The sequence below is a fragment of the Sinohyriopsis cumingii genome, chromosome 6 (genome assembly GCF_028554795.1).
Source record: "Sinohyriopsis cumingii isolate HCF-2022 chromosome 6, ASM2855479v2, whole genome shotgun sequence".
Lineage (NCBI taxonomy): Eukaryota > Metazoa > Mollusca > Bivalvia > Unionida > Unionidae > Sinohyriopsis > Sinohyriopsis cumingii.
The window spans coordinates 100,167,806-100,193,494 of NC_142966.1; the positions used below are offsets into that span (position 1 = coordinate 100,167,806).

A 25,689-nucleotide genomic window follows, 5' to 3' on the forward strand; every position below is an offset into this window, starting at 1 on the left:
ATCAAATCATTAATATTCACACAGTAATCGAATTAACAGAGCAAATTCCCCTCCCCCGCCCCCAATGTCGCAGTGCACATATCAGATAAGTTTTACAGATCATTATTGTCCATTCCCTACAATTAACAAACGAAAATAATATGCGACTTCCGGATGATTACATCTACAATTAATGTTGACAGTTTTACATTCATGTATATACTTGAGTGAAAAGATATTTATGATGCTTAAATAATATTTCTATTATACAAATAATATTAAAGCGGGCTGTTTTTTTCCCCACTGTATATTCACAAATATTACATATAAATTCATAACATGGAGTATGAAAAGGGGTGCATATCGGGGTCGTGGAACTCATTCTACTATAATTTCTTCTACACAATACAGGGGTCTCAAAGTACAGCTGAAAATATCCAAAGAAAATCAATGGTCCATGAATGTGGCTTGTCACTTGAAGAAAACATGCGTTTCCTAACGACAGTTGATAATCTGTACAGCGTTGATTAATATAAATAGAAGCACTGTTATTTGATATATGCACCTACCCTGACCATAAAACTGATATTTTATAAGCATGTATATATGTACCTACCCTGACTATAAAAGTGATCAAAGTTGGGCGTAGCTTTGTCTTTCTTTTGTTGATGATAATACTCAAACTTCAAAATGTTGAAGGATTGCACGACTGACTTACTTTTTGAAGATACGAGTGATAAGAATCTATTCAACTCTGTTGAAAGTTGTTGTTTAGACTTTTCTTGTGGAAGATGAAGGCCTAATACGGATACATGTTAAGGTGTGATATGATTCTTTCACATCTGCTGAATCAATTTTGACATTGGAAGAAAAGTGGAATAACTCACCAACAGGTAATATTGTTTTATCAAAGACCATTATGTTAACCACTGTTAAAAATAGCTTTTTAAGTGTTGAACGTGCTAGAGCAAATGTATTCTTCAACACAATTGCTCAACCGAGTGGCCTTTCTTTATCATATTTAATGTCATATAAACGGAGTTACATGAGGAAATATCTATAAATGTCACGTTGCATTATTTGGATATAATATATCATATTTGATAATGTTTAGATAATGTACATTGTCCTGTTGTGTGAATACAAAATCGAACATTTTCCAAACTTTTACATTGCATATAGCCAACAAGGTTATAATGAACTGTCTGTGCAAACCACATGACATTACAGATAACCAACATGTACAAAATATTAAAATTAATGTCCTGCGTAAAGCAATACCAAACTTTTTTGTACTTCCGAGCTAAATAGAATTTGTATTCTATAGACTAATTTCCTCTTTGTCTCATTATGTGCGCTTGTACGTTTGGCACAATGTCTCATTATCTGTGTATACGTTGATATGTTTGCCACTATTTCTCTCTTATTGTCTGTGTGCGTTTAAATGTTTGTCACCATAGCTATCTTCTTATCTATTCGTGCGTTTTTAACGTTTGCCAATATTTCTGTATCATTATCTCTTTAACCCTGCAATTTGTCATTTATCATAACTGTTCATAGCTTAATATCCCCTCTGTGAGTCTAGGATTCAATTTCCACCGCTCTGAATATCTTTTAGCCCGTTATTCGTTCTATTTATATGAGTGTGAGTCTCATTATTTCTGTTATTGGTTTTGCATATGTGTGATTGTATATCATTTCCTCTGTCCCTGTCCGTGTATGTACGTCCTTGGTAGAGTGTCAGACTCGCAAATCAAGGGTTGCAGGTTCAATACCCGTCCAAGCCACCCTGCGGCAGCTGCCTTGATGTGTTCATTTCCTCAAGAAAATGTAGTCAATAATGTGTTGAAGGTGCTGTTTAAAACCAAGCAACCATTATATTTTTCACAAGGGAATCAAACAACATACTACAATCTACTTCGCTGCGATCATTGTCTTGTAATTTGCCCGAGTTTGATTCCTACTATAGTCGCTCATTCCTATCTTAAACCTTGTATACACGTCTTTATCCAATTGTTTACCTTTCGATTCCCGTTTTCTACTTTGATATGGCTCTGTTTTCGTATTGTACCCTTAACAGGGTCTCTGTATTTGTATACACTTTTTATCGCTATATTTTATTCCATATCGATTCTTTTTATATCGATGTATCTCGTTCTGTCACTGATTCTTTGTGGAGTATTCTCTCTCTCTCTCTCTCTCTCTCTCTCTCTCTCTCTCTCTCTCTCGATTAAACTCTTTTTCGGCTGTCTTTTCGTATCAAACCAGGTTTGAGGGACAACAAGACTGCTGTCCGATTTATAATAACATAATTTTTATCATTAGGTTAAGAAGAACTGCTTTAAAACTTTGCAAACTTGTATACTCAGGTGGTAGTGGAAGCATTTTTGCTTTTATACAATTGACTAAGATATATTTTAAAGTGTTGTGAGTACCAATAAAACAGTTATAATTGTACACAACTCGGTAATATGATTTTACTTGTCAACTATATAAACATGTAATCTTCAGCATATTAAAATACATTATTGTGTGGTACGCAAATTGCAAGTTGCAATCTAAAGTGTATGTATGTATGTATGTATGTATGTATGTATGTATCTATGCATGCATGCATGTATGTATGTATGTATGTATGTATGTATGTGCGTACGTACGTACGTACATATGTCTGTATGTATGTATGTATGCATGTATAATTATGCATGTATGTATACGGATTAACGCCATATCAGCTCAGCTGTATAAGTGCCGAGCAAGTTGAAATATCTAAAAAGAAATATAGAAAGCAATGATAAAGACAAAGTAGAGATCCGTTCAAATTCAGTCATTTTTATGTATCTAAGCCGCACTTTTCAATAGTACAAAACCATCTCAGATGGAATATTTTCACGGGGTATATCCCACAGCAAAAAGGTTACCTCCAATATCCCCCTTGAGCGAACTGCAGGACAACCATTCGAGGTCAATCATATCAATTATACCTGGAATGTATTCTGTCTATGCTATTGAAATCTCTTCGGCTATTTACGAAATATGAACTGGCCAAGGGGATACGAACGATCAAACTGTTTCTTTTTGTTTTTAATTCTTTAAAAAAAAATTATAATTCCTCTGTCAATTCCACAGTGGTTAAAATACCCGAGATGGCCAGAAAAGATTGGGTTTCTTGTTTTTGGTGGAGAAATTTCCGGCGAACAAAATGTATGATTTCTCTGTAAATTTCTACGCCGACATGCATTCTAGGCATATTTTTGTCTGTCAGAAGTAGCTGTAGTAGCTTTCGAATGGCTGGAGAGGGAATCGGGCCAGTTCCACATGGAATAGTCAACAGGCTGCTTCAGAACATCAAGACATGGAGAATTCATTGGATATCACTTTACTATCAAATGGGTTTGAAACTAAATATATGTCTATATTTTTAAGCATTGAAGCCACCAAAGTCATCTCGAAAAAATGGCTGAAGAAGAGACAAAATCAGCTGATCCGACAGAAACTCTGGTGGCAGAACTGGGGCACCATATTGATAAGTTTGATGTCAAGAGATTTGGTGATGTGCACGAGGACTTTAAAGATATTGCGAAGAGCGTTTCCATGGTAAACTGTATTTGGAATATATGCAGTAATTGCAATCAGCATATCATGAAAATATAATTTAAGTTATTATAAAGAAATCATTTCCCGTCGAGTTGTGCTGAATTTTAGATACACATATCGTCTAGTTTTGAAAAAGTATCACTAGACATTTGATCTAATTTCTAAATATTAAATTCAAGATTTAGTTCAAAATATGTTATGCTCTTTAAGAAGTTTAATATGTTCTCGTAATGTCGCTTACATTTCAAGCCAGTACATGACCCCCAATCACATGACAAATTATTAAAATTTATGTAGTTTCGTAAACAAGAACATATTGGTGGCATACTTCATGCATACTTGTTGGGCCTTGGTTAAAATAATTCAAACCCTCCATGATATGATTGAATGTACAATGCACACACACACACACACACACACACACACACACACGGACACACACACTTGTAAAAGATACAAAACGAGAACATGACTTTTACCATCAAAACGGGGACATTTTTATTAAAAAAATTATCAGCGATAAAGATCTAATTGAATATGCATTTGATACATACATGTCATTTCTAATTGATTTGTGGTTGATTTCCAAGAAACACTGTATGAGAATCTTTACCATCAAAACGGGGACACATACTTATACACAGTGCTAGAAATTATATAATCGAATATGTATGTATGTATGTATGTATGTATGTATGTATCTATATATATATATATATATATATATATATATATATATATATATATATATATATATATATATATATGCTAATTTTAGATGAAATGTGTGATACGAGATGACAGTATATGCCATGAGTTGTTAGTGTATTATTAAAAAAAATTGATGAATGTCTTGTAATATGAACACGAGTTTAAGATTATATTTATGAAATAACATTGCTGCCTTTGCGATACTCTATAACGTCATCATTTGACGTTTTCTGATTGTTATTTGTTTAAAAGACCTTTAATGAGTGTTCATATCAAATGAAACAGTCGAGAAATTTATATCCTTTGCGAGCCTTAGAATGAAATGACGTTAAATGTAATTTTCTATTTATTGCATGGCAAAAAATACAGATTTCATTTGACCAACTGCAAAATGGTTGTGAGAAATGGTTGAAATACACCAAGATGCCTCAGTCGCTTTTTGGCATAACATTATGATGTCATTATGTGTTTAGTGTTTTATAGGATATACTATTATTCAACTAGTTTAATAAATTTTATTTCAAATGACAACTTGTGTAAGATCCTTTAGATGTCAATTGTAAATACATAATATATTTAATATTTTAGTACTGCCAAGGAAGAGTTTCCTGGGACAATGTAATAGATTTAATATTTTAATTTTTTATTACTGCCAATGAAAAGTTTCATGGGACGATGTAATAGATTTAATATTTTAATTCTTAGTACTGCCAAGGAAAAGTTTCCTGGAACAATGTGGCCATGAAAGTATCCAAACTGAAGGTTACGTTAGAAAACAAAAACCTCAAAGACAAACAGCTGATGGCTGCCATTCATTCGCTGAATGAAATAAAGGTATCTTAAAACGGAAATTATAAGCTGCTACGGCACGCACCGAAGAGTGAGAGAGAAAAAACAGTATTTGGTCAAACGCCTTGGTATTTTATTATGTTAGCCTCCCAGTGACCTTGTGAAATACATATCAGTCCATATTGATATGCATGTATTCGGTGCCAAAAACCTGGTGGAATACGTAGCAGTCGATATTGATCAACGTGTATTTTGTGTCAGGGATCCTGTGGAAAAAAGAGTACGATATGCATAATAGGAGAAATAGAATATCTTGGATAGATATGATAAAACAAGGTAAAAGCTGTCGAATCTGTTGAAAGTTACAGAATATATTATTCCGCGATAGGCATTAGTACACTTAATTATATAATTACATCACCCTCACAATGTTATCAAAAAAATCGAGTTTTATATTCATGACTTGACTGGTTTTAGCGACCATGCACCTGTTGGTTGCACATGGAAATCAAATATAAGGCAAGAAATTCATTCTGGTGTCAACGTCTTCGAAAGTCGATAAGTTAGCAATAAGAATAATTTTTATATCAAAGGAATATCAAGGATAAAAAATGAAAGTACGGCTGCTGTATGTGATCTTAAAATGAGGTTAAAAGGAATATATAAGAACAATTGTATTTGACTGTTTCATTTGGGAATTGTGGAAAGAGACTTTTAAAAGAATTAGAAATTGGTAATAAATATGGAATAATCTTAACATGGTTTAATGAAGATTGTAAACAAAGTATATAAAAATGTTGAAAAAGCGAGACGGAAATATTAGGAATCAACTTTTCAGAAAATTTGTCAAATTTAATTCGGCCAAGAAACTGATATTATTATATTATAATTAATGTATTCGTATAAGACGAAAAAGGAAATAGAATATGTATCCAGGAAAAAACCCATCATAAATTATGGACATAAATACGGTAATATTGTGCCATACAATGGAAATAAGACGACGTGTACTGTGTTGGAAGCTCATTGGTTTTATAATTTTTCTTTTCAAATCTTAAGATCATAATAATAATCCACTTAAAAATGTTGCAATTGACAGTGAAGTACAGGATACATTCTTAATTCCAGATATGGTAAGAATAGTGCATTTTACGATTTGAACAAAATTTCTCTAAATTCAAAACCAATACAAATTCAGGGTTTGATGGATTTATAAGCGAATGTTGCTTTCGCTGCTACAATTTTTATTTTATTTTTGCATGGAGACTTTAAAATCAAACATACAAAGTTACACATTCCCCCATGAGTGAGCTGAAGGTATTAAAGTTCCCATTTTTTGGAAGAGCGATCCTAATAATGTTGAAAACTGCTGTGATGTTACTTTAAATTGGTTCTGTTAATAATAAACTGTATTTATGAAAACAGAAGCTCTATACAGTTTTTTGCTGACTTTCAGAGAGCATTTTGTGTAAATTACTTAATGTAAATATAAAATTTGTTCAGATGCGTAGAAAAATGTTATAAAGTCAAGTGCTGTGTAATATATTTTAATTTATATTTTGCTCCTTTAAAAAAATAGCAAGCAATATTGGTGTAAAGAATGAATAGCAACTATCACCATTCATTTTTACTTTAATTATTAATTAGTTATTGTTCGAAAATTAAAATGTTGTACAACATTAGATTTATTTCATTATTAACTTTCTGTGATAATGTACTGATAAATTCATCTGAAGGTTTAATATACCTGTTTGCTAAGTTGAAAAATTATTGTGAAAGCTTTGCCATCTAGGTAAATACTAATAAATAGAAGAAATGAATTCTAGAGGTGGTCATTAATGTGCAAAGGTGTAATATCTTATGGTGACGAATCTTTATCATTGCGGAAGAGTTTACATACTTGAACATTTTTATAAGCCATAACTGAAAATATAATTTGGCATCACAAATTAAAATCACTATCATAAAAGGGCCAAAAAAAGCCAGAAAGACAATTAATGCAATCTACAAGTTTGATTACGGAAATATGAAATTTGAGCAAAAGTTATTTTTATTCGACTTAAAGGTTTTGCCAATACTTACAAATTTGCTGTGTCCAATGGTTCTCGCAGCATTTTTTTTTTTCGGGGGTGGGTAGATGGTGGCAATTATGTAGTGATCAGCTAATAAGTTTTACGAATGTAGGTCAAAACATGTTTAAAGGTGAAATCCGGGTACCTGAGGAAGCTTGCCAGTAGCTTCCCGTGGGTCGGTGGTTCTTTCCGAGGTTTTCACGGGTTCTTCTTCCACCAATTTTACTGGCTACCATGTATGGCCTGTCTTGTACTGAAAAATTGCGTTAAACCCAACAATAACAACGATACCATCGGGAATGTTTTTGTTTCCCCACTGTCAGTTTTTTTGTCCATTTGTCATGCATCTCCTTAAACTTCATACAGTGGATTGATGACAAAGGGTACCACTTACTTAACTTACATAGTGATGGAGAGAGGAAGGTAATAATTTTGAATTTGTACCCAGGAAGGGGGGTGGGGTGGGGTAAAAAGTTAAACTGTTAAAAAAATAAGAGATTACATGGATGGGTTTGCTTTTTAAAAAAGAAGAAGAAGAAGAAGAAGAAGAAGAAGAAGAAGAAGACGATTAACAACAAAAAGGGACATACATTTGTATTAGTTACAGAAATATATATAAAATATGCGATGAATGTTTTGATATTACCCCATGGTTATTAATATAAAGGATGGAGGTGGATGGGTCAGAAACGCTTAGGTCAGCGTTTGGACTGGCCAATACACTGACTTTTATTGTCACATCCGCCCAAGAAAATATTATCTTTAATGACATTGCAGTTTTGCCCTCAATCAGAAATTCAGATAAAAATCTGAAAACTTTTGTATTTATGAACAATGAAATCAAAATTTCTTTTGGTACATTTGCTGCTGTCACCGATATCTCAGTTTAGTTTTCTTAACCAGGTTCTAGGCGGTAAGGATGATAAAAACGCTGCCAGTGAAGGCTCCACTAGCTATAGGGATACTGGTAGTGAAAGGATTACAAGATCAGATCGTAATTTGAAACAACGATCACCCCAGTCCTTGAAAGGAAATACAACTAAAACTGAGTAGGTACAGATACACCACAGGGACATATTACGAGTTTTATAATGTGTCCCCGACTCTGATAGTAGACTGGGACATCATTAAGTGTTTTATTATGCGTCCATTAAAAGTTACAGTAGACTGGGACATCATTAAGTGCTTTATTATGCGTCCCCGACTCTGATAGTAAACTGGGACATCATTAAGTGCTTTAGTATGTGTCCCCCGACTCTGATCGTAGACTGGGACATCATTAAGTGTTTTATTATGCGTACATTAAAAGTGACAGTAGACTGGGGCATCATTAAGTGCTTTATTATGTGTCCCTGACTGTGATAGTAGACTAGAACATCATTATGTGTTTTATTAAATGTCCCCGACTGTGATGGAGACTGGGACGTCATTAAGTGTTTTATTATGTGTCCCTAACTGTGATAGTAGACTGGGACATCATTAAGTGTTTTATTATGCGTCCCTAACTGTCACAGTAGAACGGGACATCATTAAGTGCTTCATTATGTGTCCCCGACTGTGTTAGTAGACTGGGACATCATTAAATGTTTTATTGTGTGTCCCTAACTGTGAAAGTAAAACGGGACCTTAGAAGTTTATTGACATATCCAAACGAAATTTGCCAGTCATGTTTATATGCATGTGCACGTGATCTGAATAGATAGATGGCGAGTTATTTGATGAATGTAGCACTTGCATTCTTTTTTATATTTTAAAAAATTGATATTTTGAATTGGACTTTTAAATACAATAGCTGAGTTTCTTCCTTAGTTGATTTTAATTCGAAATGTGGTTGTTTATTCATATTTTTCAAGTTTTGTTTACAATAAAAACTGGGGTTTATTATCTACACACACAAAATTGATTTTATATTGTAATATTACATGAAAGTAGTATAATTTGTTCAGAATATGATATATACTTGTAGACCAAGACGCTCCAAGAGCGAACCACGACAGACAGGAGAAAAAGAAGGGAATAGGTAAATATATTTTCTGTCTAAGACAATGTTGAAGGCCAACACCTTAATTATTTGTATAAAGTTTCGACGGTTTTTATAAACTATAAGTCTTGTATATTTCATTAAACCAATTAAAACCGAGCAAGAAATTAGATAAATAGGTAGGTTGATGACAAAGTATACATACATACATACATACATACATACACGCAGTGGCGACACGAGGGTTCGAGGCGCCCGGGGGTAATGGCCTTTAGTAATACTCCGACTTTGCTACAGAAAACAGTTTTTGTCTGTTGCCAGCCAACCTCCTCCCCCTCCCCCACTCCTAAATATAAGTTTCTGAAGAATTGCCCAGGTTACAACAAGGTGAAGTTAAAAAAAACCTACAAATTTCAGCTTAGAAAAGCTCCTGACGGAAAATGCTCTCTCTCTCCCACCGGCTCTTGCACTGCTGTTGCATACACATTCATTCATACATACAGACATACCTTGGTTCGAGTCTCAACATGAACATCTGCAAAAATATATGGATTTAGTTGACATCTAGTTATGAGAAAATAAACTCCAGTCACCGCACGTCAACATTGTTGACTTTTCATGTGATATGACCATCAAAAACTATCGCAGCCTGGAAAGCAGAACACAATGAAACCTTTGCATTTATATCATTATTAATATTGTATATAAATTATTATTAATATTGTATATGTATTATTATTAATATTGTATATATATTATTTTTAATATTGTTTATGTATTATTAGTATTGTGTATGTATATATGTATGTATGTATGTATGCATACATGCATGCATGCATGCATGTATGTATTTATGTATGTATGTATGTATCATTATTATTATTGTATATGTATTATTAATAATATTGTATATGTATTATTAATATTGTATATGTATTATTATTAATATTGTATTTGCATTATTATTAACATTGTAAATGTATATTTTTATTAATATTTTATGTGCATGATTATGTATATTGCATATGAGTTATTATTAAAATTCTATACGTACTTTTATTAATATTGTTATAAGCTAAAAGAGTATCTTTAATGCGTTTTTTTCTGTCTTTTTAATTACAGTTCATCTTCCATTCGGAAAGTAAGGTATTGAATAAATAACGTTTATCAAGATATAAGTTTTAGCTAGGTACTGATTTATTTATTTTTCTTTAATTCGAAATTCATGAAAATGGATATTTTGAGGAATCCAAGGCATTGGATATGAAATTTACAAACGCCTAAACATTTATGGCGTAAGTAATGAACTCCGAAAATACGGGATACATTGCTTAGAAATAGAGCAAATCACGTTTGGGTGAGTAAAAATATATTAGGTAAATGTCAGTCTGTGCTTAGGATAAGTAGGTTAACTTGCATATGGAAATGTTCTAATTGGCATATGGAACTGTTCTAATAGGGAACTGTTCTAATTTGCATATGGAACTGTTCTAATTGGCATATGGAAATGTTCTAATTGGCATATGGAACTGTTCTAATAGGGAACTGTTCTAATTTGCATATGGAACTGTTCTAATTGGCATATGGAAATGTTCTAATTGGCATATGGAACTGTTCTAATAGGGAACTGTTCTAATTTGCGTATGGAACTGTTCTAATTGGCATATGGAACTGTTCTACTAAGGAACTGTTCTAATCGGCATATGTGACTGTTCTAATTGGAATAGGAGACTTTTCTAACTGGCACAGGGAACTGTTCTAATAAGGAACTGTTCTAATTGACATAGGGAACTGTTCTAATTGGCACAGGGGACTGTTCTAATAGTGAACTGTTTTAACTGGCATAGGGAACTGTTCTACTTGGCTTATGGAACTGTTCTAATTGACGTACGTAATTGTTCTAACATGGAACTGTTCTAATTGGCATATGGAATGTTCAAATGCAGCCACAAATATGGTTCCAGTTGGCAATCAGCTGTAATATCTTACAATGTCCAGTTTAAGACACAAGTGTAAATCTATATTGTTTTTGGAAAGAAACCTTGATAATCAATGAAACGTTTTAAACCCGAGTCGCTTCACTATTCCCTGAGTTATTCAGAGGAGATAATTTTTCAGACATTCAATGCCAATAACATACAATGCAATCCCGGAAACTTAAATTTTCACAACGCATTCATGTTATCACAACACGTCCATGTTTTCACAACATATCTATGTTAGTACAACACATCCATGTTATCACAACACGTCCATGTTGTATCTAAGAAGAGAGTTACAAATAGTAAATGTAGTATTGAATTTGCCCTACCATACCAAATGCACGTGGGCATCATGGGACTTTGTGATAAGACACTACTGTTCTGTTCGATCAAGAAATAATTTCAAGGTTACAACTCTTTTGTAACAGCATATTTGCACGTTAGACATGTGTAGAATCTATCAGGTTTAGGCCAAATAATAGGATTTCAGTCACATGATGATGTGTAAAAATTAGAACTTAAGGTCGCGTATGCACATATTCAAGCAATAATGATGTGCAAAAAGGTTGAACTAAACACATAACATATTTTTAAATTTGATCGTGCACTTTATGCTTTAATTCAAAAGGAAGACTTTTATACATGTAGGTCGACCAGAGTAACTTGATAGTTTGATTTATCTGATAGAACTAGTGCAAGTGAAATATGAGTGCACAAGTGGTATGCATGCTTTGTTCGTGTTTGCTTTGAACAATGTAATTTGTTCAAGATGCACAAGATACGTCTAAAATATTAATGGTAAGGTTGAACCATTGTTGACCTTTAATGCATATTGGAGACACCCTCATCTTTAATTGGGGCACCAACACTTCCAGTTTTTAACAACGTCATTATTCTTGGTTGGATATTATTATTATTATTATTATTATTATTATTATTTCAGTACAAAAGCAACGAAGATTACAGTGCCTGAAAGTAAACCTCAGAATACTAGGTAAGGCGAGAATATGCATCATAAAAGGTCGACATGTTTTGTTGTTTCAACACTAAAATGGACTAACGTCTCAAAAGATAACTTTCTGTCAAAATTTCACTCAACTAATAGACGTGGATTTGAGGAAAATCAGGATAAACTCTACGTTTTCACTACAACTAAGTCAGCCGGCCCCTCCCCCACGCCAAAAAGCATAAAAAAGAAAATAATGGTGTGTGCATTTGTCATATAGCGTGTGGGGTGGGTGGGGTGAAGAGGGATCGAGACACGGATCTAGATCTAGCACTGACACTCCGCATATTAATCAGCGGACAATATAAGACAGCAACTATCTAACATACGTCAGAAATTCAAATCGAGAAAAGTCTAGGACAACAGTTGGTGTATCACCTGATCGTGCATACTTTATGCCACGTTACATTTGATAGTGTTTGTTTGTTATAAGCAAATAGTTCACACCATTAAATTGTTATCTTTTATGTACTTTCTTAAAGAAAATTAGAAATAATGATGCATGCGTACTAGACGGTATATGACTTATTCCATGTTTCTTATATACTTGTAAAACCGTCATAGCCTCTAAACTTTAATGGAAGGTTGCTGTTTGGAATTTTCCTTCAGATTAAAAGGCTTGAAAAAGCAGGATGTTATAGAAAACAAAGATCTTATGAGAGAAGTGAAGTAAGTAGAACATTCATATTAGTTGAAAACATTCAATTCATTCATTCATGTAGATTATTACGTGTCTCAGCCACTCACCTTCTGACGAATCGTACAAAGCATCACATTACGCATGCATATTTTCTTCATAACTGTTTCTGATTTAAGAACGACTCCAATGATTGTCTTTATGTCATAAGATTTAGGATAATTGTCTCATAGTAATATGACTAATTACATGTAGAATTACTGTTAGAATTTTAGAAAATGTCTTCTTAAGTAAGTACATACATTTCTACTATTGAATAATGTACTAATTTTCATCGTTGGCATGCATATTCGTGTTCTATACATCAATACAAACAGCAGCAATAAACTAACTTAAGTCCAGCTAACACATTCTTCTATACATATTTGTATTTTCAGATTGGTACCTGGTACATTGAAAGTCAGTGGAAATATTTCAGTTGTTCCGGACAAAGGGTACGTTTTCGTTACTGTGAATATTTAAATTGCATTAATTTTTTTAAAATGTATAAAGACATAATTAACGAACTTATCACCTGATTTATTTGATGTATAGCCCTGGTCACCTACGTTAGTTTAACATATTTATAACCTCAGTGGAGCGTTGATAAATAGTATCGCTGGAAAGGTAATTTATATTAAGCAATTGCATTAGTAAACCAGAGGCTTGTCGGAACTTTGAGGCATGATGGTCAGATATCTTCGTGATTATCGCCACAAAATAGAACATATTCAAATGGTTAATTTTTGTATATTTTTCTTGTCCAATTTTCGAGCATTTTCAGTATAAATTTGAAATTAGTGTTGTTTTTGAAAGAATTCTTGTGAAAAGGAAAAACGTGGAGTTTTCCCCGTTTCTTTGCGATCGGTCATTTTTTTTCCTCCATTTTTCGTTTGTACATTTTATTTTGTGAAATAATTTGGATGTGTTTAAATAATCAGAATAATGTGCCCAATTTTAGATCATTCTAAGATTTAGAAGCAAGCGACTATGTTTGCGTATTGTTGATAAACAAATGCGTATTTGTTTCGGAGAGGGGGTATGTGCTGCAATTATATGACTTTTAAAACCCAAATTTTTTTGCTTTCCCATGGTATCACTATGTACCTCTCAATGACGCACCAAATGTATCAGTTGTCATTGTTTATGTATAATAATGCACAAGGGATTTTTGTTTCCAGGTATCAAAAAGAAAAGCCAGTTTCAGCCGGGTAGGTTACTCACCTTTATGAATACATGTTTTTGGTGGTTTTTTATTTTAAATATAATGGTTGCGTATGGACTTAGCATGATTTGAATTCAGTTGGTAATCATGTGATCTGACTCTTGCATGACATCATTGGACATAATCAGACGACAAACTGTTTAACCAACTTGTTACAGTGATAGCGATTTTAAGAAGATATAGATTCTATTTGAGAACATGGGGCACGGCCATGTTTGGAAGCAGTGATATTCATAGGTGCGTTTTTCAAACAGTGTACTTCCAAGCCATCCCAACATTCACCCAAATCTACTGGTGATGCAGAACTAGTACCATGTGGTCATGTAGTACATATAAGATAAGTACACAATAGGTAGCTCTATGCAGAAAAATCGCGAAAACTTCTAATACCGCGATACCACAGAACCAGCGATATCGTAGGAAGCAAGTGTGTGTGTGTGTGTGTGTGTGTGTGTGTGTGACTATCACACATATGTCCGCGTGGGTTCAAGTCAATGTGAATATTGGGACACTATACAGATATCTGAGAGAGTGACAAGTGCAAAGTGAATCTGTTTGCATATGCAACATGCACAGTGAGAGAAAGTTAGCATACCTTTATGTTACTTTCATGTACTTTGCCTGATATGTTTGGCTGCATGATCTTAGCACACTGCAAACCAAAAATGGCTGCTCCAATGTTCTCGAGAAGTCAACCTGAATTAGTCTAAAGTACGCTATCTTTAGTAGTTATTAAAACAGAGAAAATGAATTTTGCCAGTCTAGACAATACCAGTCTCTAAAAGCGCAATGAATGAATTACAAAATATATAAAAAGTAAAAACATTATAGGCTATTTTGTTACTATTTACCTCTGAAATACAGGAAGTGAAAATTACCAAGCTGAACTTGCCGGTTGTTTTTTAATAGGTACACATCTAAAGTAAGTCCAAAATGTATACTCCATAACCGAAATTACACCCGTCAATCATATGCTAAAATATAGGGAATTAAAAGTTCTTTAAACAATACCCAAGAAATACAAGATCTGTGTTTTAATAACCAGTATAACCATGAGTAAAACCTGGAAAAATCTTTTTCCTATAAACAAAACTGACCCTCTCTGCAAAATGCGAAACTGCAGAGTGTCAATGTGAACATGTGTGAAAGCTTGCCATTATCTTCCTGTGTGTCAGTGGTTTTCCCCTGGTTCTTCATCCACCGGTTATACTGACCTCCGAGTATAGCCTATCATGCGCTGAAAAATAGCATTGTACCCAATACAACTACAACATATATGGCATTTCTATGTAACAGAGATTCGTATACGATTGCTAATACTGGTGTTAAGTTCTGAGTTTGCTAGGGAGACGTTACAAAAATTGTTTAAACAGAATAAGTAAAATTTCATAATATTATTCTCTTTATATTAATTTTTATTCCATATTTAGGTAGTCATGATAATGCAGATATATTATTTATTCATACATTATGCTAAAAGTTATAGATTTTATAAGAACATTACTTTAAATTTCGTAATTACTGATAGTAGAAGAAGGAATTAATGTATGTATGTATGTATGTATGATTAAATTGATCTTTTTCACATGTTGTTAGCTACATCGTTACGATTCTTTGCATATATAGTTGTACATTCCAGAAGATATACTTTTCTCCTTAAATATTTGACCTCTAGTATATTTTCTATCATTAATTTAGGACTCAAAAGAAAGACGATTCTGCCAAGGATCCAAATCAAAATTCCAGGTAATAGTATATCTTAGATTGCTTCTTGAATCTATATATCAATATGTCAGAATCATACAAATCATTACACGTAGTTAGATTCTAAGAAATATTCAATAATGCTTGCCCACAAAAATTGAGACAAATGTATTTCTTTATTTCCCAGTGAAAGTCAAAGAATAAAGGCAGAACACGCATATTTCCTGAAGCTGTTGAAATCCCTTCACTTCTACGTGATGTACGGGGATGGCGGATCACAAAAAACAGGGTACAATTTACCGCCATTGGAAGGCGAAGAACTACAAACGTCATTGTCTCAACCGATCACACAAGCTACTGAAATCGCACAAAAACATCTGGAGTTTCTCAAGTAAGAGTTTTAACACATTATTGGAAATGGTATGTATGTATGTATGTATGTATGTATCTATGTGTGTGTGTGTGATTTGGATTTTTAACGTAACATTAACAATTTTTCAGTCATATCGCTACGATGTCTGCAGTGTGACAGTTTATAGTAATGTCTAGCACTGGGGCATAATGCCGCAGACATGTAGTATGATGTCCCACCCAGTCACATTATCCTGACACCAGGCCGACCAGTCATAACACTAACCTCTTAGTGCCGAGCGTCAAGCGAGGCAGCAGTTAGTGTTTGGTATGACTCTGCCGGGGGATCGAACCCACGAATCCCGCATCCGAGGGACACGTTCTAACTACTAGAAAAACGGAGCAGTGCAATGAATGTATGTATGTATGTATGTATGTATGTATGTATGTATGTATGTATGTATGTATGTATGTATGACTGACTGACTGACTGACTGAGGCAGCCGACTGGGGCTGGTTTGGGCGGGTATCTAACCTAATAATCTTGAGTTACCTAGCAAACATTTCTGTGACCCGCTAACCAATCTAAGCCGGGACAGGCGTTAATGTTTATCTATTAGCATTTTTTACAGGTACAATTTAGTCACCAGACAAGAGTTTGTCCAACCGGATGGATGACCTGAATAGTTTTGGTTACATAGCATGTACTATTTCTAATGTGTATCCACGCTTATTCTGCATTTTGTTTTTAAAAAATTCACAACCTACTTAAATTTATTTTGTCGATTTCCAAGGTTTCTTCTGAGAGAAGCACGTTGCTTGAAAAAAATTAGCGATGTTAATAATTAGTGAATTGAACATTCTTCTTAAATTCGAGAAATTCCTAGAAGTAAAATTTTCCTTTCAACTGCATTGTTGATTGTCCTTTAACTTTGTTTTCAAAACATGAAATTTAAGACAAAATGATGGACCCAACCGAAGTAGTCCGTGAATCTAGGTTGGTTTCTTGCAAATGGCTCTTACGTTTGTTTTTTGTATGCGGGAGTAATTTAATAGCTGAAGCTTTGTCACTTTCGTCTTATATCTCCTATTTACTTCAGTTTTTATTGACGCTCAAGATAGAAATATTTACCGTAAAGCTGTCAGGATCAGTATGAACTGTTTTTCAGTTTTTATGAACATTCGATTTTGACTTGAAGTACAACAAAATGTAATCAGTAGTTTTATTTGGCAAAACGTTATAAACTGTAAAATGATAGTGAAAATAATTAAGAAAAGAAAAATCGCCAAAAATTCAACTTAGGATAAGAAAATTCTTGAAAATGCATAGATGATTACAATGTCGTCCTACGCAATGCGTACATAATCAAATATCGTCCTTGGAAACGCATACATGATTATAATATCGTCCTTATAATTTCACACATGATTATAATATCGTCTCATGGAAATGCATGCATGACTAGAATATCGTCCTTGGAAATGCTTGCATAATTAAAATATCGTCGTTCGAAATTCATGCATGACTAAAATATCGTCCTTGGAAATGCATACATGATTACAATATCGTCCTTTGAAATGCACGTATGATTACTATATTGTCCTTGATTTTTTCCAGAAAGTTCAGAATGACAGATAATATGAAACAGAGAGAGGAAGATTTGCAGCATAAACTTATTGAGGCCACAAAGTACGTATATTACTTTCCCTTGAAAAGAAATATCAATTTTCTGATCGAAATAAAGATTTTATCAACATAATGCTAAGCTGCTGTTAGACGTTTCACCCTGAAAGTTTTATCCTATGTAAGAAATCAGCATTTAATCAGGATTTTAATTAGTGCCCTGACATTGAATATCAACAAGTACAAGTTTATTTTATGCTTGTTTAAACACAACAGACCCAGAAGCAGCCCATCAAAGGCGATTAATGTCTATGCAGTTTTAAATCTCCTTATGTGAGGCAGGGTGGATCATATGTGTCTGGGATACGTGCATACACATTCTACACATTTTGCTTTGACCGTTTCCAAAACGTTCAAATCTTCTAAAGAGGGAATAAAGTCAATCAGTCAACCGTATTCAGCACACCGATCTTATTTCCAGCTTTTTCTCTATGAACACCACTCATTTTTTGGATGATTTACATTATTTTTCCGACATACATTGCCATACCCGAGGGCTTCTGTGTCCTCTGGACACAATTTAAGGTGACCTCTATTTATCTTATTGTACATTATTTTCTTTCTTAATTTAAGGAAGGTTGATAACCTGTCACGTGCCCTTCAACATTCCACAGAGATGCTTGCAAGTTTGCATAAGTTCGTCATTGGAGATAAGAAGCATTTTAATCAGCCCTTACCGGAAAAGACAGAAAATGATGCTAACGCAAACTTAGTCGATTTTAAAAACAGGCTGCAGGAAATCGCTCGTCATCATACTAATGATTTACAGTATGTAATTAAGTTTTACATACATACATACATACATACATACATACATACATACATGCATACATACATACGTACATACATACATACACGCACGCACGCACGCACACAGACAGGCATGCATGCATGCATGCACGCACACATGCACGCACGCACGCACATACACACACATACATACATACATACATACATACATAAATACGGGTCATACATACGGGTAGTTAAAATCAGCTGTTTCAAAAAATATTCTATATTTAAAAGATAGTTATTATCTATGAGTGCATTGTTTTGGTAGAGAAGTTTATTCGTTAAAATGGTAAAAAGGTTAGACGTTTTCATTTTAGGCAGGAATATACAAGGATGGTTTATAGTATTAAATATTTATTTACTCTTTGTTGCTTTTCTTCGTTCATTCGTGCTGCCATTCGTTCTTTACATTAAAACGATCTATACCTAATTTTCGACAATAGAAATAATTTGAAATTATATACATGCAGACAAACTCACGTAAGCAAGGATCGTTGATACATGTTTGTTAATTTAAATACTTAAGTCTTAATTGTTCATTTATTTAAAGTGTGCACGTTACAAGCACACCAAATGTTATGCATTAAAAGTTTACAAGATGCCTTCACATCAAATATCATGCATTACAATTTTACAAGATGCCAGCACACCAAATGTGATGCATTACAATTTTACAAGTTGGCAGCACACCAAATGTCATGCATTAAAATTTTACAAGATGCCAGCACATCAAATGTCATGCGTTAAAATTGTACAAGATGCCATCACACCAAATGGCATGCATTAAACTTGCACAAGATGCCATCACACCAAATATCATGCATTAAACTTGTACAAGGTGCCATCATACCAAATGTCATACATTCCAATTAAACAAGATGCCATCACACCAAATGTTATGCATTAAAATTGTACAAGATGCCATCACACCAAATGTTATGCATTAAAACTGTACAAGATGCCAGCACACCAAATATCTTTCATTGCGATTTTACAAGTTGCCACCACACAAAATGTCAGGATGTTAATCTACCGTACAGTATATAACCAGCTCCCCTGCTCGACTGGATGTTGCGTAGCAGAAAGGTTAGCGGACCAGTAGAAGGTTCTTACTCGCGTTTTGAATGTCCGGAAACCCTAATTTAAATCCTAATTTAAACCCGACGGAGCTAAATTGAAATGTTCAAGATCTAGCAAAATGTGGTTGTAAAAGAAATACTTTTCTCCCTGTGCATTGTGGGATGGTGTGGGGTACGAGAATTAACCTGACAATATAAAGCATACCTTTCTTAAGGTTTCGGCAATTAGATCAAAACATTTAAAGGTAATTCAGAATCCATTCGAGGTGACGTCGAAGCTTTCACAAATTTTATTGACTATGGTCTTCACATCACTTTCATATTGATCATACTTTCCTGTAATTAATGTACATAATTTTTTCTGGTATTTATAGTTAGCTGTCTGTATTATGAGCGAATAATACTCCATTCATAAATGCCATGTACGCTTTCGACTGAGATAAGGGATACTTTCAAAACAGGCTTTAAAGTATTTCGTGTTGAATATAGATTATATTACTAAAGTCTCAACTACTTTTAGACCTTGCAAGTAATTTTGGAGTAAAAGGTCTATTGTTTTTGAATTTTTAATGACGACATCTTTGTGGGTAAAATTAAGTCCTGTTTCGGAGAACTTTGCATATAGACGAGGTTTCAATTATTGTCATTTCTTTATTTAGGCTAATATCTTATGCAGAGAAGCTAATGAAAGAGCTGCGTCATTATACTGTTGACTACGGCAAGGGAGAATTTAACCTTCCTGATGAGAAAAGTGCATTACCGGATGGCAGAATTGGTGTTTTTCGGACTAGCGCTAAAGATATTGCCGCTGAAGTGAATAGGTACACAAATGCTTTAAAGTATTGTACTAAAATGGGAGGGGTGGGTGGGCAGGACGGTTGCCCATAGCACCAGATGTCATGTGGCGCAAAAAACAACTGTGAATGATAGCATTTATTTGCCAGTAGAAAACAATAGATGATATTACATTGCAGTAAAATCGTTGGCAGCCAGGGATCGGCCGAGAGCCACGCCATTTACTCCGCTGGTCCCGGATGCTACTTACCCTTAGTACGCCACTGATGCTTTGTATATCGCCTTTTCATACAGCTCGTATTTCCAATCAAAGTCCTACTAAAGGAACTACAGGCGGTGATATCCTGGGATGATAGTTGTACGAAATTCATCCAAGAGCATGATTAATACAGTTTCTTTTGGCTGTAAATAAATATATTTACATTTTACGTGGCAACCGCCTTGGGCCCCGCGCTTTCAGAGGCTCCGCAATGCTGACGGAAATTAACTCCGCAATGCAATTATTTTGCTTGGGCCCCGCTCATCGCTTGTTGCCTTGGACCGCGCACATCCTATGGCTGTTTCTGAACAATTTTGACACCATTTAAGAATACAGAAATTTCTTTCCAAATGCAAATACATTTACACTAGAGTAAAGTAAGATTGTCGATTGGTTTTCGTTTTCTTTTTCTTTTGTCGATATAAACGGGAACATGTAGTATTAAGGTCATATGGTTACCAAGTCCAAACACAGCCCATCTCTATAGTTTTTTTTACTTTACTATGAATACTAATTTTATTTATTACCAATCATTGCTACTGGGCCTTTTACTACTCACAAGACACTATCAGACAACTTGTCGGAATAAGTGTTTACAACATAAACTCTGATCTGCCAACGCATAGCGTGCCGTCACATCATTCTACTGATTACTCTTAGCAAACTCGATATATTAAAATCTGCCTTTGCATTATGCGACAGCAGATCTGGATCTATACAGTCGAAAACGGCTCATAAGCGAGTATTTACGGTATATTTTACTTGCTGTTTTGTTGATTTTACAAGCAGAAATTTATCTTGACGGCACAGAGTGAATTAACTATTTTCTACCTGTTAAAAGACCACAAAGACACTCCCCCCTTCCAAGAACAAAACTGATCAATACAGGTAATGTCAATAAAGAATTTTTACCTGGCAAGATTATAATGAGTACAATGACACATTGCAATTTAGTACGGTCGTGATAGCGCTTCTCTGACTTAGGTCTTACAGACTATTTTACCTATTCATAAAAAGCACTGGCTTAGCGAATATCATCGAAACATGATATGCAACTTAATATATACCTTGCAATAATAGGAGAAAAAATCCTAGTACTCTACAGGCGGATTTAGAGGTAGCACATGTGGGTACATTCTTATACACACCACCCTTTCCTGTACATATTGTGAAGTCTTTTAGTGTCAAAAAGAAATCGTGTCCCCTCACCTCCGCCTTTAAGAAAATTATGAAAAATTCGCCCGCGAGTTAATTTCTCAATAATGTCTTATACAATTGTGCACATTATTTCTTTCGATAAGGGACGGAAGCTTCTAAATAAATTTATTGATAAGCAGATCCTTTGCTTAAAATATTTTGTTTATCTTTCCTTGAAGCATTTGCAACTGGGTTATACATTCATCAACTTAGATAAAGCCCTCTCCCCACTACAATAATAAACACTCCCACCCCTATATCTATCTATCTATCTATCTATCTATCTATCTATCTACCTACCTACCTACATTCGAGAGAGGGAGTCTTGTACAAATAGGTTTTTCATGTTGATGTAACGTTATATATGAAAGAGTTGATCAATTAATGCTTTACGAGTGTTAAATAAACATTATTTAACATATTAAATAAATTTCATACGAAATAGGCACAAATGAAAAATAAGCTGATATTCGTTCAATAATTCACTGCAAATTATTGAGCCTCATAACTTTGGACATTATGTTTGTACAATGAATATGATTAGGACGTTATGTAATATCATGCTGGTTGTTTGTTAAAGTTTAGTTTTGTGTGGGCTGTTGGAATTATTTAATTACATAATTGGTTTGAAACATTTTCTATCGTTCTCTTTTATGATCCCTGATATGACAATATATGATTAGTCTATCGTCTATAAGATTCAGAAATCATTTGGTAACATTTCTGTCTTTTGATATTATTGTTTGGAAGAATTTTAGACTTATCTAAATTTCCATCGTCCATAAAATTTATAAAGAAGAACGTTATACTCTGTGAAATACCGTTGAGTGGGAGATATACGCATATATCGTCGGTACGCATTATTCACAATTAATATAGATCACTTATTGATTTTGTTCTAAATTGATAACGTGTAAAAGTATTTAGATGCCATCTACATGACTTGTTTCTACTACATATGCGATCACGATGATTTTTTTTTTAAAATGTCAAAACAAGGACAACAAGTTACTGTCTGAAATTTGTTGACATGATTATGTAGACACGAAGATACATATGGTAAGGTTATGCTGTCTGACTGACACGTTGCCACAATAAAGCAACATAAATATATAACTTTGTCCCCATGCCCACATAATCATGTCAACAAATTGTAATCAATAAGTCCCTTTGTTGACGCAAAAGACGTCATCTAGATCACATATGGATTAATGTTGACTCCTCATTTCGATGGCAGATTGATTCGTCCATATTCAAGTAACCCGGTAAATTGGTTGGATTTGATCTGCCCGCTGTCGACATGACTAGATATTTCAATCACATACGTGCTCAAGACGACGTCTTTTACGTCAAAAGATGTTTTATTGATTGCCATGTGTTAACATGATTATGTGGATATCATGACAAATTGACAAATCTATGTTGTCTTACTGACAAATTTTCAAATTGTAGCTACCAAAACTATGCGTATTTGTCATGGCTACATAAACATGTCGGCACACAGCAATCGGTAACAAGTCTTATTGAAATAAAAGACGTTGTAGTGATCAAATATGCAATACAATATCCCGTCGTGTCGACGGAATCTAAATAATTGAACCGTCCACCTTTTTTCTTAAATTCACGATTATTTTTGTATCCTGGGATATACAGATAAAACAAAACACCAGTCACATTCAAAGTGCTATCAGTTTTTTTCCCCGTGTCTGATCCATATAAATATTACATTTGGTTACTCAAGTGATTCACGAGAACTTGTTTAGGTCAGAAAATATTCCACCGCTTGTAGGAGTTATTTAAATAAAATTGATGTGAACTCAGGTTCTTGTTATTATAGAGCATTTTAAAAACTGATTGATGGCATGGTAAAAGCATAAGAGATCATGTTCGTCACATGCATTTTTGTTTCTGTTCCCAGGATTCATGAACACCTCAAAGAACTTCAGAATGAACTTCTCACCATAGAACAGCAGCTTGGCAACAGTACTCCAAAACATCCAAAAGAAAAGAAAAGCAAAGTATCTTCCAAAAGTTGACAGGATTACTGTTTCCAGGGAACGAAGCCAAGATTTTGTTTGGCATGGATAGTGGTCATGAAATGAGTGATAATAGTTTTCAATACAGTATTGGAGGACTAAAAAAGAGAAATGTGTCGAAGTAAAAATTTCGAATTTCGACTATTGAGATAATAGCGAATGGTGTTTCAGAGACAGAGAGAAAAGTGCTTAAGTCTTTTTGCTCACCCTAGGCAGCAAAGGTATCTGTAATCGCGGATAAAAGAAATTTCGAAACAAGATTCGTACAGTTTCAATTTGTCCGCTTGAGTTTATTATGTTTTACTTTATTTTTAGAAGCATACACTCTTCAACTTGTCTTTCTTGCTAGCAAACTAGTATTATCTCTACATACTTGTAATGTAATGCTTATGTTTCTTTTCATATAGCTTACGGTATGTTAAGTATATTTATATATTTTTAAGTATTTGACAGTTTAGTATCTTGCAATACAACTGATGTTCAACACATGTTCATAAGGAGGATTCCATTGACAGCATTTATTTCGAAACGAAAATGATCCTTTTTACCTTTGATATTAGAACTATTTCGTTCCGCTTTTATAAAACTGCTAACTCAATTTTCGAGGCTGATCCGATAATATTGTCAGTGGAAAGTATTCCTTTTATGCCAAGGAGATAACTGAGAGTAATTTAAGTCTTGTTAACTCAGATTTGAATCTTTGTATGGACAAGTTGGAAGGTCCTCATTTACTTCCAAGATATCAATAATTACAAGTAAAATAAAAGCTGAATACAAAATATTCATGCCTGTAATTATTTAATACCTTCAAAGTATATTTATTATATGTTGTAGAAAAGAAACCTTTTTTGGTGTAATTTAAAATATAAATATACTACTTCATTACGGTTAAAAAAATGTGTGGACAGGGAAAGTTCATCGAATAGGTGTCTATATATCCAGCTCTCTCTCTCTCTCTCTCTCTCTCTCTCTCTCTTGCACTCCAACACACAGGTTGCAGCTCGATTCTAAAGCCTAGAGTTTGAGGCATATGATGCAAATACAAATCTATAAACGACGGCATTACTTTTTCGAAGTCAGGCAGGTAGCTTTTGAGGAATTGAAATTTCAGAAAGAAATCAGAACTGACGATAGATTAATGCGCAAAATAAATCAAATAAAACCATTCTCTTTCATATGATGGGAATTGCAGTAAGTTGCGAGCAGTATTAACACCACTATTCGAGTTAGCACCTACACTCAGTTCGAAAAGGAAGAGTTCTACTGTATGGCTATAGGATCGACGAATCTAGCCAAACAACCTATACCTCAACCATCATGCATGCATGCATACCTACCTACCTATCTATCTACCAGCATACCTATCTATCTACCTACCTACATATATACAACCATCTTTTTCAGCTTACAAAAAACCAACAAATGTCTCAATGTATGATCGACTGTTTTCAGATTATGATTCATTCAATTAAAATATTTTTTTTTGAATTCATGTTACTTATTTATTGTATCTTTGTGTTCTGGGACGATATACAAGATGCTATTTATAATTTTCTGGACACTGCACTTTGGTCACGCTTGAAACATAGTACGTTAATTCGAGGAGTACAAATATTAATAAAAAAGGCTTTTTCATTACTAGCTGACACTTCCAGTCATGCAGACGTATATGCACACGTTTTCAAGCATATTTTGACATGCGAATCTTTAAAGAAAAACCTACACAAATTTACTTGTCTATTAACTTACTTTACATGAGTTGTGAGCTTTTCAT

General features: G+C 34.0%; 1 protein-coding gene across 1 annotated transcript; it reads left to right on the forward strand.

The window, feature by feature from the left end:
- Window positions 1–494: 494 nt before the first annotated feature.
- LOC149797559 (uncharacterized) lies at window positions 495–25,383 on the forward strand. The gene is made up of 16 exons (XM_089960431.1): window positions 495–872; window positions 3,406–3,576; window positions 4,993–5,121; window positions 8,052–8,197; window positions 9,115–9,168; window positions 10,252–10,275; window positions 12,055–12,105; window positions 12,727–12,786; window positions 13,192–13,248; window positions 13,975–14,004; window positions 15,717–15,764; window positions 15,910–16,113; window positions 17,692–17,763; window positions 18,331–18,525; window positions 20,288–20,449; window positions 23,798–25,383. Exons 2-16 carry the CDS (start codon window positions 3,436–3,438, stop codon window positions 23,913–23,915), a joined length of 1,491 nt encoding a protein of 496 aa, XP_089816557.1. The 5' UTR covers window positions 495–872; window positions 3,406–3,435; the 3' UTR covers window positions 23,916–25,383.
- Window positions 25,384–25,689: the final 306 nt, after the last annotated feature.

Coding starts and splice junctions, on each gene's coding strand:
- LOC149797559 (XM_089960431.1), top strand. CDS start 3,436: ATGGCTGAAGAAGAGACAAAATCAGCTGATCCGACAGAAACTCTGGTG. Junction 13,249..13,974: donor TCAGTTGTTCCGGACAAAGG/GTACGTTTTCGT, acceptor TTTTGTTTCCAG/GTATCAAAAAGAAAAGCCAG. Junction 17,764..18,330: donor AAACTTATTGAGGCCACAAA/GTACGTATATTA, acceptor TCTTAATTTAAG/GAAGGTTGATAACCTGTCAC.